The sequence below is a fragment of the Desmodus rotundus genome, chromosome 1, assembly GCF_022682495.2.
Source record: "Desmodus rotundus isolate HL8 chromosome 1, HLdesRot8A.1, whole genome shotgun sequence".
NCBI lineage: Eukaryota > Metazoa > Chordata > Mammalia > Chiroptera > Phyllostomidae > Desmodus > Desmodus rotundus.
Window position 1 is genome coordinate 42,287,725 of NC_071387.1, and position 14,637 is coordinate 42,302,361.

The 14,637-nt window shown below is 37.3% G+C and overlaps 1 protein-coding gene across 4 annotated transcripts in view; it reads right to left on the bottom strand.

Annotated features, from left to right (window-relative positions):
• The window catches only part of VPS13A (vacuolar protein sorting 13 homolog A), a 204,021-nt gene that overhangs the window by 145,132 nt on the left and 44,252 nt on the right, over window positions 1-14,637 (bottom strand). For all 4 annotated transcript variants that reach the window (XR_008426793.2, XM_024555661.4, XM_045191605.3 and 1 more), the window contains exons 16-19: window positions 14,122-14,216; window positions 13,660-13,802; window positions 540-729; window positions 338-452 (exon numbers count right to left, since the gene is read on the bottom strand). Coding sequence is in view for 3 of the 4 variants with exons in the window: in XM_024555661.4 (XP_024411429.2) it covers window positions 338-452; window positions 540-729; window positions 13,660-13,802; window positions 14,122-14,216 (543 nt within the window). In the remaining variant the exon portion in view is untranslated. The remainder of the gene's footprint in view (window positions 1-337; window positions 453-539; window positions 730-13,659; window positions 13,803-14,121; window positions 14,217-14,637) is intronic.

A 14,637-nucleotide genomic window follows, 5' to 3' on the forward strand; every position in this document is an offset into this window, starting at 1 on the left:
TAATTAACTTGAACGTGGTTAATAGGTTTGACCTGAACACAAGAAATGATTATATACAAAATTATTTTCAATTAAATTGTATCTGGTCTAGATAGAAATTTAAAGACGACATTACTTATGGTCATGGACAATAGGCTGGGGATTGACTGGGGAGGCGTGGGGCAGGGGAGAGCAATGGGGGAAAAGGTAGGACAACTGTAACTGAACAACAATAATAAAAAATAATAATAATAAAGTAAAAAAAAAGGAAGACATTATTAAAATCAGCTTTAAATGCCTGAATGGTTACTATACAATTCCGTATTTAATTCACCAAAATTAATGCTGGCATTTTTACCTGTTGCTGTCTTATCACGAAATTCTTCAAGTTTTGTCAAAGTCGCTGAAGTGAGCTGTGATAGATTGACCTGTTTTGGAGGTCTGAAGAATTCCACTATACTATTCACTGTTCTCTGGTAAAATAAGCATTATTAAAATTAGGCACAAAAATCAAACCAAACTGAAATGTATGAAAACTTAGAAATTTAAAAAATGCTTACTGCATCATATATCATTTCTAAAGGTTCAGCTTCTATAATACACCTTTGAGCAACAGTTTCATCTAATGGATTTGTCTCGAATGTAATCCGGAAAAGTGAGGCAGCATTATCCAATGAAGACAGAAGGCGGGGTTTTGCTGAATTGTCTGGTAGGCCAGTAATGTGAAAGGAATCTATTTTGGTCTCAAATCTGCATGAAAAAGATAGGATAAATATTAGCAATTGATATAACTATAAAGTATTTTTCAAATTGAAAATAATAAAAAAACAACTTCACTTTGCATTTCCTGCTATTCCAGTCTGCTCACATCAAACAAAATATACAACTATTAGATCTGACTTGAAAAAGATTAATTCACTCAGAACCCTATTCACATGTTGATTTCTACATAAAAAAGCTATGAAGGGTTAGGGGTCTCTGGTTCCCCATGAAAGGAACTTGGAAGTCACCATTCTATACTAACAAGTAAAAAGTTGAACTGAAAAATGAACAGCTCTTCTTAGATATGTAAAAGAATGCAGCAGCAGGACACGCACCAAACCGCTGCCCCCCAGATTAGAGACACAGGTGAATATAGGGAGGCACGGCTTACCAGAGGAGAGACTCAGGACAGGAAACTACTGTGGATACCAGTACCGAGGCTGAAAGCCTGAACTGTAGCTGATGAATTGCTGGAGAATCAGTGTGGAGAACTCAAGAGTGTTAAAAACTCTAGGCAGACCAAGTCATAGCAAAGCCTCCACAGTATTTTGAGGTATCTCCAGAAATCTGACCAGCTTACAGTAAATATTGCAGAAAAATTCCCTTGAGCTTCAAGCAAGGGGAAGGAGACAAATCATTTTAAAATATGCCAGAGTACTCTGTACTTCTTAACAAGGCCTGGCCTTTAGAGAAACTAGTTAACCACAGCCTACCCTGATGGGGTATTATCAGAGCCAAAATGACGGGGAGAAATAAAAAGATGCTTTACATTATATATTATCTGGGAAATACAAATTAAACAATAAGATACCATTGCACACCTATTAGAACGGCCAAAATCTGGAATACTGACCAACACCAACTAATAGCAAGGATGTGAAATAACAGAAACTCTTAGTACATTTCTGGTAGTATGCAAAATAGTACAGTTACTTTGGAAGACAGTTTAGCAGTTTCTTACAACACTAAATATAGTCGTACCATACAAGCAAGTAATCACACTCTTAGTGTTTACCCAAAGAGGCTGAAAACTTATCTATACAAAAACCTGCACGTGGATGTTTATAGAAACTTTTTATTGTTCTACAGTTACAGTTGTCATGCCTTTTCCCATTGCTCTCCCCTACCCCCTCACTCCCACAGTCAGTCCCCTTCCCACTGTCCGTGCCCATGGGTCCTTTTCCTGTTCCTTTGCTTGCCTCTTCCCCTTCGTTCCCTGTTCCCCCCACCCCCCCTCCCCTCTGGTCACTGTCAGTTTGTTCTTTATTCCCAAGTCCCTGGTTCTATTTTGCTCATTTGTTTACTTTGTTGATTAGGTTCCACTCACAGGTGAGATCATATGGCATTTGTCTTTCACTGCCTGGCTTATTTCACTTAGCATAATGCTCTCCAGATCCATCCATACTCTCGTGAAGGGTAGGAGCTCCTTCTTCCTTTCTGCTGCATAGTATTCCATTGTGTAAACGTACCACAGTTTTTCAATCCATTCACTTACTGATGGGCACTTAGGCTGTTTCCAGCACTTGGCTATCATAAATAGTGCTGCTATGAACATTGAGGGGCGTAGGTTCTTTGCAATTGGTATTTCAGGACTCTTAGGGTATAATCCCAGCAGTGGGATTGCTGGATTGAAGGGCAGTTCCATTTTTAGTTTTTTGAGGAAATTCCAAACTGTTTTCCACAGTGGCTGTACCAGTCTGCATTCCCACCAACAAGCATAATAGGGTTCCCTTTACTCTACAAGCTCGCCAGCATTTATTTGTTGATTTATTTATGACGGCCATTCTGACCAGTGTGAAGTGGTATCTCACTGTGGCTTTAATTTGCATCTCTCTGATGGCTAGAGATGTTGAGCATTTTTTCATGTTTATGAGCACTCTGTGTGTCCTCCTTGGAGCAGTGTCTGTTCAGTCCTTTGCCCATTTTTTAATTGGGTCGTTTGTCTTCCTGGTGTGGAGTCATGTGAGTTCTTTATATATTTTGGAGATCAAACCTTTGTCTGATGTATCACTGGCAAATATTTTTTCCCATGTGGTTGGTTCTCTTTCCATTTTGTTGATGTTTACTTTAGCCATGTGGAAGCTTTTTAACTTGATGAAGTCCCATTTGTTTATTCTTTCCTTTATGTCTCTTGCTCTATCTAGGGCAGGGGTATCAAACTCACTTTCACCGAGGGCCACATCAGCCTCGTGGTTGCTTTCAAAGGGCCGAATGTAGTTTTAGGACTGTATAAATGTAACTACTCTGTAACAGTTAAGTGAGATCTCAGTGCTGCTGCTGGGGAGAAACAAGGTGTCAGGCCAGATAAAACAAGGTACAGGGCCGGATTCAGCCCACGGGCCACCTGTGCTCTAGGGGACATATTAGTGAAAATACTGCTGCGTGGGATATCTAAAATTTTCCTGCCTATGTTTTCCTCTAGGATTTCATAACTATTCTAGGACTTCTCTAAATCCAAGAAGGGGGAAAACTCCCAAACTCTTTTTATGAGGCCAGTATTATCTTAATTCAAAAACCAAATAAAGATACAACAAAGAAAACTACAGGCTAGTATTGCTGATGAACATAGATGCTAAAATCCTCAACAAAATATTGGCAAACTGGATCCAGCAGTACATTAAAAAGATCGTACAACATGATCAAGTGGGATTCATTCCAGGGATGCAAGGATGGTACTGAGGCAGGAGACAGCATAGGAAGAACCCTGAGACTGCACTGCTGTTACTGGCCAGTGTCTAGTATCCTGGTTGCCAGGAAACACCTTTTACCTCTTAGGTAGAATGAATAGGAAACCGAGGCAGGAAGGAGGGAGGAGACATGTCTTACACACTAATTCAGTAGTCCTGAGCCTGGTCTGATAATAGTGGCAGGTGTTCCAACACCACAAAAAACACTATGTTAGCAAGAGACAAAGGAAGTCCTTGAAATTATATGTAGCATTTCCACTATCTGGGAAAGAAAGCTTTGAAACTGTGCTTTCATCCCAGGGCCTGGAATGTGGGAGAGGGTGCATGCTGCCCAAAGAAGAAGCCCATAAAACAACTTTGGTCAATTGTCTACCTCTGGTCACCTGGGTTTATGAGGGAGTCCCAAATGCTTACAGAAAGAGCCCATAAATAACTTTCAAAAGTGGTCCAATTTTAATTAACTGCCTCCTGTCACATATTTGTTTTATGACAAGATGAACAAATAGATTCTAGATAAGGCAGATAAGGATTCAGGCTGATAGACACCCACACATACCTACATTTGGGTAGTCACATCCCCCCAGGAGAGCTGGTAACACCTTTACCCACCAATCAGTATTTAACTTTTTTCTCCCATCCAACCAACTATGTAAGTCCTCAGAACAAAAAACTTGCTTTCTCTCTTGGGGGCTCAGGGCACTCTTGGCTCTCTGGCCACTGGACCTCTGGACACCCAGCCTCAGGCCACCTGGGGGTTTGCCACCCTGATCTTCAGCTGCTCTTAACTGCCTCCCTGCTTTGCCCTGAAACTGCCTTTCACCCTCCACTCTAGCTAGTCCCGTTCTCTTCCATGGGAACGGATCACTAGTAAACTGACTGCACGCTAACAGAGTTGCTGATTTGTAATTCTTTACATGCATCAGCAAGAAGAACCAGATCTCTCCCGTAAACAGTGCAATATACACAAATCAATAAACATAATACCTTGCATAAACAATAAAAAAGATAAAAACCACATGATCATATCGATAGATGCTGAAAAAGCAGCTTTCTTTATATTGCCAAAACTTGGCAGCAACTAAGAGGTCACCCTTCGGTGGGTGAATGGAACTAAACTAGTACATCCAGACAATGGGATGTTAGTAAATACTAAAAGAAAATGAGCTATCAAGACATAAAAATACACAGAGAAAACTTAAATGCATGTTACAAAGTTAAAGAAGCCAATCTGAGAAAGCTACATAATGTATGATTCCAACTACATGAGATTCTGGAAACAGCGAAACCATGGGCACAGTTAAAAAGATGATTGGTCGGTGGTGAGGGAATGACTAGGCAGAACGTAAGATATTTAGAGCAGTGAAAATAATCTGTATGACACCGTAAGAATCCAAACCCATAAAATATACAGTACCAAGAATGAATCACAATGTAAACTAGGGACTTTAGGTGACCATGACATGTGAATGAGGCTCATCCTTGGTTTAAAAAAGAAAAAGTACCAATCTGGTAAGAGAGATTGAAAATAGGGGAGACTATGCATGTATATGGGGCAGGAGCTACATGGGAAATGTCTGTACCTCCCACCCAATTTTGTTGTAAGCTTAAAACTGTTCTAAAATAAGAGTCCTAAAAAATGTTAACGGAACATTGTCATTTAAAATGCCAGAGTCAGGTGCTCAAAGAATCACTTTCCCCACTGAAACGGCCATTATTAAGCTGGTAAAAACTGCCAGAATTAACAGTTTTGCAAGTCTGGAATTTAAACAAAAACTTAGAGCAACCAGGAAAGTCCTAAATGAAGGAAAAGACAGCTGACTTTCAGAAAGAAAGCACTCTGCCATAGTTGTTTAAATGACTATCAACCTATTCCTCACTGCAGCAGTGACTACGGGGAAGATGGAAACTCTCCAGGCCTGGCCTGCTGAAGCCAGGAGACTAACACAAGCTACTAGGTCGAATGTTTGTGTCCCTCCACTTTCCTTTGTTGAAGTTGTAATCCCAATGTGACCATATTAGGGCCTTCAGGAGGTAATTAGGTCATGAGAGCAAAGTCTCTCATCACTGGGATTGGTGGTCTTATAAAAGAGACTAGAGAGATCCCTGCCCCTTCCACCATGCAGGGACACAGCAAGAAGTCAGTGGTCTGAAATCTGGAAAAGGACTCTCATTAGAACCCAACAATGCTGGCACCCTAATCTTGGTTCTAGTCTTCAGGAGTGTGAGAAATAAATTTCTGTTGTTTGTAATACAAGTCTGGGAGCTCCATGCAATCGGGACATGAAGGCTAAAGCAGAGACGTAGGTAGTCTGACAAGGCGCTGAAGAAGTGCCACAGCTTACAGCCAAGTGCAAAGACAGAGAGTAGTTCTCTTTGCTTTGATTTGGCTCCAGGAATTTAAGGCAGTCTTTGTCAGTTCACCTGCTAACCAATGAAATAGTGCAACAGAGACATCAGTGACCTCACAGGACAAACAAATAGTCATTTCAAAAACAGTTTGGGAAATTCACTGTTATTAGTTTACTGGGTCTGTAATAACAAATTATCACAAACTGGACAGCTTAAAACAAGAATGTATTCTCTCACAGATTGGGAGGCCAAAATTCTGAAATCAAGGGTCAGCAAACTGCTTCCCTCTGGAGGCTCTGTGAGATATCATGTTCCAAGTTTTTCTCCAAGATTCTCGTGGTTGCTGACAACCCTTGATATGCCAACCTCTACCTGTCATTTCATGGCATTATTTTCTGTGTCTGTCTTTAAATTGCCTTCTTCAGCCTCCCTATTTCTTCTGTGTCTGTGTTCAACTTTCCCTCTACTTATAAGGACATAAGTCATATTAACCTTTTTATATTTGGAAACAGACCATCTCAAAGTAAGTTCACATTCACAGGTACTAGGGGTTAAAACTTGACATAGCTTTTGGGAGGAAACAATTCTACCCACTATAGTCCTCAACAACAGCAACAAGCTCAAATGAGGAGAGGGAATCTAATTTCTATAGAGTTACACTATACAATTCAAAATGCCAAGTTTTAAACCAAAAATTACAAAGAATACACATAAAGAGAAAGCCCAGATATGGTGTTTAGGAATATAAAAGAAAAACAGCAAAACTGAGTTGATACTGTCAAGAGAGCAATCTGAAATGATGCCAAAAGGGCCTCCAGGAAGCTGGGCTAATATATACTTCCGTGTGAAACTGTGCTTTTGAACTGAGCTAAACAACAAAGCTACATCCAGATACAGTTCCTGGAACTGACTCTGCATCACTGAACTCTCTATTAAAAACTAAATTTTTCACCAACCAAGAGACTTAAGTAATTAATCACTTATAACAATGTAAGTCAGCTTGCCAGCACCAGTCACAGTTCTTTCAAAGCCCCCTTTTTCTTTTATAAATTCTGTCCTTTTGTTTTCCCCTCCAAACACAGTTGGAGTATCTACCCAAGTCTGTGCTTCTGAATTTCAGCCCCTAGAAAAAACACCCAATAAAGTTTTTGCGTGCTTTACAGTTCTTGAACAAAATTCACTGACACTAGAAAAGATATTAAACAATTCTCTTAAATATACTCAAAGAGCTAACTAAATAAACAGATGATTATTTTTTAAAACACCTGGACAAAGAACTAAGAAAATCTAGGAGAAAAATCTACAAACAGAGAATATAAATAAGATTATACAACTGTAAAAATAAAACAAATAGAAATGTTGGAGGTAAAAATTACAAGTTGATATGAAAAACCACTAGAGAAGGTCAGCATCAGATTTGAGCAACCAAAAGAAAAAATTAGTGAACTCCAATAGAGGACAAGTGGAAGTATTGAGAGTGGAGAAAAAAGAAATAGGAATGATGAACAAACACTGAATAGTACCTAAGGTGGGAGACCATTAAGCAGACCAACACAGGTATGCTGGGAATCTCAGAAGAAGATAAAAAGAAAGGGACAGAAATCATATTTGAAGAAATAATGGCCCAGAACTTATCAAATATGATATAAGCCATGAACCTAAACAAGGAAGCTGAACAAACTCTAAGATGAATTCAAAAAGACTCACACACACAACACATAATTAAACCACCAAAAGTCAAAACAAAGCAGTAAGAGAGAATAAACATCACATACAAAGGATACTTAATAAATTAATAGCTGATTCATCATCAAAACCCACAGAAGTGAAGTCAATGAGATGATACACTCAAAGTGTCAAAAGAAAAAAGTGTCAACCAAGAATTCTATATCTGACAACACTATCCTCCTAAAATTAAAAAGAAATGAACATTTACAGATGAACAAATGCCCATCTAATTTGTCACTAGATTTGTCCTACAAGAAATGCTAAAGGGAATCCCTTCAGGCTAACAGGAGGGGATACAGTAACTAGAAGCTACGTTAGTTAAGAAATAAAGAATTACATTGATGAATATAAAATCCAGCATTGTTTTATTTTTGGTTTCTCACTTCTTTATTTCCTCTAGGTCTAAAGACAACTGCATAAAAACAATCATAAATCTAGGTTAATAGGCATGGAATATAGTGAAAATAGTAACATATAGGGGATAAATTTACCTCTCGGGGAGCAGAGTTTTTGTGGGTTATTGAAGCTAAGTTAGTATCAATTTACACTAGATTATCTTCAATTTAGAATGTTAATTGTAATCTCCATGGTTTCCACTAAGAAAGTAACTAAAGTATACACAGAAAAAAATAGGAAAAAATTGAAATGAAATTGAACACAAAAGAAGGCAGAATTAAAGTTGAGGGGGAAGGTACAAAACATACAGTAAACATATAGCAAAATGACAGAAGCCCTTCCCTATTTACTTTAAATGGCAGTGGATTAAAGTCATCAATTTAAAAACAGAGACTATCAGAATAGGTGAAATATCATGATAAAATATACTGTCTACAGAGAGACTCACTTCACATTCAAAGACACAAAAAGGTTGAACATGAAAGGATAAAAAGATATTCTATGCGAAGAGTAACCAAAAGGGAGCTGGGTAGTTATGTTAATATTATACAAAATAGTCTTAAAGTCAAGAACTGTTACAAAAAAAGGTGATTTTATGATGATAAAAAATGTGAATTTATCAAACATAATTATGAACATGTATGCAAATACCAAAAATACATGAATCACATATTGACAAAACTGAAGGGAGAAACAGACAATTCTGTATTAACAGTGAAAAGACTTCAATACCTCACCCTCAATAAAGGCAGAAATCCAGACCAAAGAACAATAAAGTAATAGAGAACTGGAACACTATGACTCAGTTAGATACAACAGACATATATGGAGCACTCCACCCAACAGCAACAGAATACACATTCTTCTCAAATGCAGACATATGGAACATTCTCCAAAATAGAACATATGTCAGGCCAAAGTATGTCTTTAAAAATTTACAAGGAGTAAAATTGTACACAGTATCTTCTCCAATCAAAATGGAATTAAGCTAGTATATGTGCTCCCAAGGTGAGCACAGGAATTAATCTAGAAATCTTAGAGGTAAAATCCAAAGTTCCTGGTAATTTTCAGAAGGAAAACCCTCAAAATTCCAAATAAATCAAAAGGAGACAGCCAACCTATCAGATGCAGAGTCCAAAACACTGGTGATCAGGATGCTCACAGAAATGACTGAGTACGAATGCAAAATAAAGGAAGAACTGAACGCTATACAAAGTGAAATAAAGAAAAATATACAGGGAACCAAAAGAGAAGGGACCGGAGCTGGGATTCAAATAAATGATTTGGAACAAAGGGAAGAAATAAACATTCATCTGGGACAGAAAGAAGAAATAAGAATTCAAAAAAAATGAGGAGAGGCTTAGGAACCTCTGGGAAAACTTTAAATGTTCCAACATCCAAATCATAGGGGTGGTAGAAGGAGAAAAGGAAGAGCAAGAAACTGAAAACTTATTTTAAAAAATAATGAAAGAGAACTTCCCTAATTTGATAAAGGAAATACACATACAAGTTCAGGAAGCACAGAGAGTCCCAAACAAGTTGGACCCAAAGAGGGCCACACCAAGACACACCATAATTAAATTACCAAAGATTAAAGATAAAGGAGAGAATCTTAAAAGCAGCAGGAGAAAAGATGAGAGTTACCTACAAAGGAGTTCCCATAAGACCATCAGCTGATTTCTCAAAAGAAACCTTGCAGGCAAGAAGCGGCTGGAAAGAAGTATTCAAAGTCATGAAAAACAAGGACTTACAACCTAGGTTACTCTATCCAGCAAAGTTATCATTTAGAATGGAAGGGCAGATTAAGTGCTTCCCATATAAGGTATAGTTAAAGGAGTTCGTCATCACCAAGCTCTTATTATATGAAATGTTAAAAGGACTTATCTAAGAAATTGAAGAAGATCAAAAACTATAAACAGTAAAATGATGACAAACTCACAACTATCAACAAATGAACCTAAAAAAAAAGAAAAACTACAAAAACAAAAACTAAGCAAACTAGAACAGGATCAGAATCAGAGAATTGGACATCACATGGAGGGTTTTAAGTGGGGAGAGGGAGGTAGAGAATAGGGGGGAAAAGGTACAGGGAAGAAGAAGCATAATTGGTAGGCACAAATTAGATGTGGAGAGGTCAAAAATAGTATAGGAAACAGAATTCAAAAAACTTATATGTACAATCCATGGACATGAACTAAGTGGGGGGGAAATGCTGGAGGGTTGGGAGGTGCAGGTCAGAGGGGGCATAAAGGGGGAAAATTGGGACAACTGTAATACCATAATCAATAAAATATACTTAATAAAATCAATCAATCAATAAATAAAATGGACTTTTCAAAATTAAAAACATTTGTGCTTCAACACATACCATTAAAAATGAAAAGAAAATAATGGGAGAAATTAATGGAAAATATTGGATCTGATAAAAGGCTTACAGAAATACAAAGAACTCTTACAACTCAATAATAAAGAAAACCTAATTTTAAAATAGGCAAAAGATGGATTGGAAGAATTAACATTATCAAAATGGCCATACTACCCAAAGCAATTTATAGATTCAATGCAATCCCTATTAGGGTACCCATGACATATTTCACAGATATAGAACAAACATTTCAGAAATTTATATGGAACCATAAATGACCCCGAATAGCTGCAGCAATTTTGAGAAAGAAGAACAAAGCAGGAGGGATCACAATACCTGATATCAAACTGTATTACAAGGCCACGGTAATCAAAACAGCCTGGTACTGGCATAAAAACAGGCACATAGACCAATGGAACAGAATAGAGAGCCCAGAAATAAACTCAAGTCTTTACGGTCAATTAATATTTGACAAAGGAGGCAGGAGCATAAAATGGAGCAAAAACAGCCTCTTCAACAGATGGTGTTGGGAGATCTGGACAGCTACGTGCAAAAAAATGAAACTCGATCACCAACTTACGCCATACACAAAAATAAACTCAAGATGGATAAAAGACTTAAATACAAGTCGTAACACCATAAAAGACCTAGAGGAAAACATTGGCAGGAAAGTCTCAGACATTCCACGCAGCAATATCCTCGCAGACATGTCCCCTAAAGCAAGGGACATAAAGGAAAGAATAAACAAATGGGACCTCATCAAAATAAAAAGCTTCTGCATGGCTAAAGAAACAGCACTAAATTACAAAGAGAACCAACAGTATGGGAAAACATATTTGCCAATGATACCTCAGACAAGGGCCTGATCTCCAAAATATATAAAGAACTCACAATACTGCACTCCAGGAAGACAAACAACCCAATTAAAAAATGGGCAAAGGACTTGAACAGACACTTCTCCAAGGAAGACATACAGAGGGCCCAGAGACATATGAAAAGATGCTCAGCATCACTAGCCATCAGACAGATGCAAATTAAAACCACAATGAGGTACCATCTCACACCAGTCAGAGTGGCCAACATAAACAAATCCACAAACAAATGTTGGAGAGGATGCAGAGAAAAGGGAACCCTAGTGCACTGTTGGTGGGAATGCAGACTGGTGAGGCCACTGTGGAAAACAGTATGGAATTTCCTCAGAAAACTAAAAATGGAGCTGCCCTTTGACCCAGCAATTCCGCTGCTGGGATTATACCCTAAGAACCCTGAAACACCAATCCAAAAGAACCTGTGCACCCCAATGTTCATAGCAGCACAATTTACAATAGCCAAGTACTAGAAGCAACCTAAGTGCCCATCAGCAAACAAGTAGATCCAAAAACTATGGTATATTTACACAATGGAATTCTACACAGCAGAGAGAAAGAAGGAGCTTATACCCTTTGCAACAGCATGGATGGAACTGGAGAGCATTATGCTAAGTGAAATAAGCCAGACGGTGAGGAATAAATACCATATGATCTCACCTTTAACTGGAACATAATAAATAGAAGAAAAAAGGAAACAAAATATAACCAGAGACATTGAAGTTAAGAACAATCTAACAATGGTCAGGGGGGAGTGGGGAGGGGACAGTGAGGAGAGGGGATTACAGGAACTACTAGAAAGGACACAGCGACAAAATCAAGGGGGAGGGTAGAGGTGGGGGAGGGAGGGGGGTTCAGCTGGGGTGAAGTGGAGGGATGGGGAGAAAAGGCACACAACTGTAATTGAGTAACAATAAAAAATTAAAATAAAAATAAATAAATAAATAAATAAATAAATAAAAATAGGCAAAAGAACTTAATAGACATTTTTCCAAAAACTACAGCCACTAACCACATAAAAGATGCTCAACTTCATTAGCAATCAGGGAAATGCAAATCAAAACCAGTGAGATAGATACCAGTTTATAACCATTAGGATGGCTATATTGAAAAGGACACACAAGTGCTGCCAATGATACAGATAAATTAGAAACCTTATACACTATTGGTAGAAATGGAAAAGTCTGGCAATTCCTCAAAAGGTTAAACAGAGTTACCATATAAGACAACAACTCCATTGTATAGGTATATACCCAAGATAATTCAAAACTTATTGCCCACGCAAAACATTGTCTAAGAATATTCATAGAACTATTATGCATAACAGTCAATAAGTAAAATCAATCCACTATTCATCACCTGATGAATAGACAAAATGTGGCATAACCATGAAACGCAATATTATTAGGCAATAAAAGTGAATGAAGCACTAATTCATGTTATACCATGGATGAACCTTGAAGATATCAAGTGTAAGACTCCAGATAGAAAGAGCCATATATTGTACGATTCTGTGTATATTAAATGTCCAAAACAGATAAATGCGCAAAAATAAATTAGTTTTTGCTAGACACAAGGGAGGAGGGAATAAGGAGTGACTGCTAATGGGTATTAGGATTTCTTTTTAGAGTATAAAAATGTTGTGGAATTAGCTAGTGTTAATTGTTGCACAACCTGATAAACATACCAGTGTAATTTGGTATACAATACAGTGTCACAAACAAATGAATTCTACACTTTAAATGAAGTAAATATGTGAATTGTATATCAGTAAATCTATTTTTAAAAACAAAGGTAGCCCTAGCTGATGTGGCTCAGTGGATTGAGCATCAGCCTGCTAACCAAAGGGTCACCAATTCGATTCCCAGTCAGGGCACATGCCTGAGCTGTGGGCAGGTCCCCAGTAGGGGGTGCTCTAGAGGCAACCACACATTGATGTTTCTCTCTCTCTCTTCCTCCCTTCCCTCTCTAAAAATAAATAAAATCTTTTTTAAAAAGGTAAAATAAAGACATTTCCGGATAAAAACCAAATTATCAATGCTGTTTCTGCATTGTGTGACTGCTGAGATCTTTTGTGTCATTCCATAGTGTCTATGTTTCCTGAGCATGCAGTTTTCTACTGACTACATATTATTTTAATAATTATAAAGAAATGTATTACTGAAAAAAACTTAAGTTCCTAAAAATACAAAAGGATACATTAAAACGTAGTACTCTTTGAAAAATACTGCAAAATTTACTCTGGCTGGAGTTGCTCAGTGGATTGACTGGCAACCTGCATACCAAAGGGTCAATAATTTGATTCCCAGTCTAGGGCACATGCCTGGGTTGCCGGCCAGGACCTCAGTGGGGGGCACATAAGAGGCAACCATACATTGATGTTTCTCTCCCTCTCTCCCTTCCCCTCTTCCGTAAACAATAAATAATTTTTTTAAAAAAAGAAAATAACTGGAAAATTATAATCGAACTCCCAACTTCACAGTGAAATATTTTTCTTATAGATAAAAGAAAATAAATTAGTACTTACTTAATTGCTTGTGCTCCCGGTCTTTGTACAATCGAAGTGCTAAATTCTTCTACTACAATATCCAACAGCTCAGGTTTTTGTTGTTCCTCTCTTAGAACAATAGACATACTTTTCAAGTGTACATAAAACTTCATGGCTTCAAACTAGAGTATATTCAGATGAATAAATTAAATAAGTATACACACACACAATGAAAACAACAACCATTCTTATTTACATCCTATTCATATAGTTTATTCTTTCCAAAAACCAGAAAATACTTCAAAAGCAACCCTTTATATCTTAAAGAATCACCATATAACACTACGAAGTACAAGACAATGTTTATCCCTACCTTAAAAATTAAAAAAAAAAAAATTACAGACCCAGAAAAAGATTAAAGAAAAAGCAACACGTATTTCCTAAAGGATTAAAAACAGGTATCACTATCATTAAAGGTAGTAAGGCAAGAAAACCTCTTACTGATTTTGGCAAGGTTGGGTCAACAGCTGTTTCACTATAGCCAATTGCTTCATAGAGTGATGTTTTTTCTTCAGGTGTCAAGATTTCTTCAAGACCTACAAATTATATAAAAGTGTTTTGTGTTTTTAACTGATACCAAGATAAAACTAATCTATAATTTAGTTGCCTTTAATAAATTAAATGTAAACTTATTCTCTTTTTATAATACTTTCAAGAAATCATAGTTACAATGTTAGAATGGCATTGGCAATTTTAGAAGAATTATTCTCCAAAAATATAAATTTCTAAGTACATAAACTTAGCAATATAAATTTGTAAATATTGGTATTAACCAAGAGCATATAGAATGGTTTAACCATATTAGGCACTGAATGACACTGTGCTAGGCAACACACTTAGCACACAAAGTAAGCAAATATTAATTATCAAAGTAAGCAAATTATTAATACCATAATTTCCCATCTTCCAAATGATAAAATTGAGACTCAAAGAGCTTAAATAATTTACCAGGGCCAC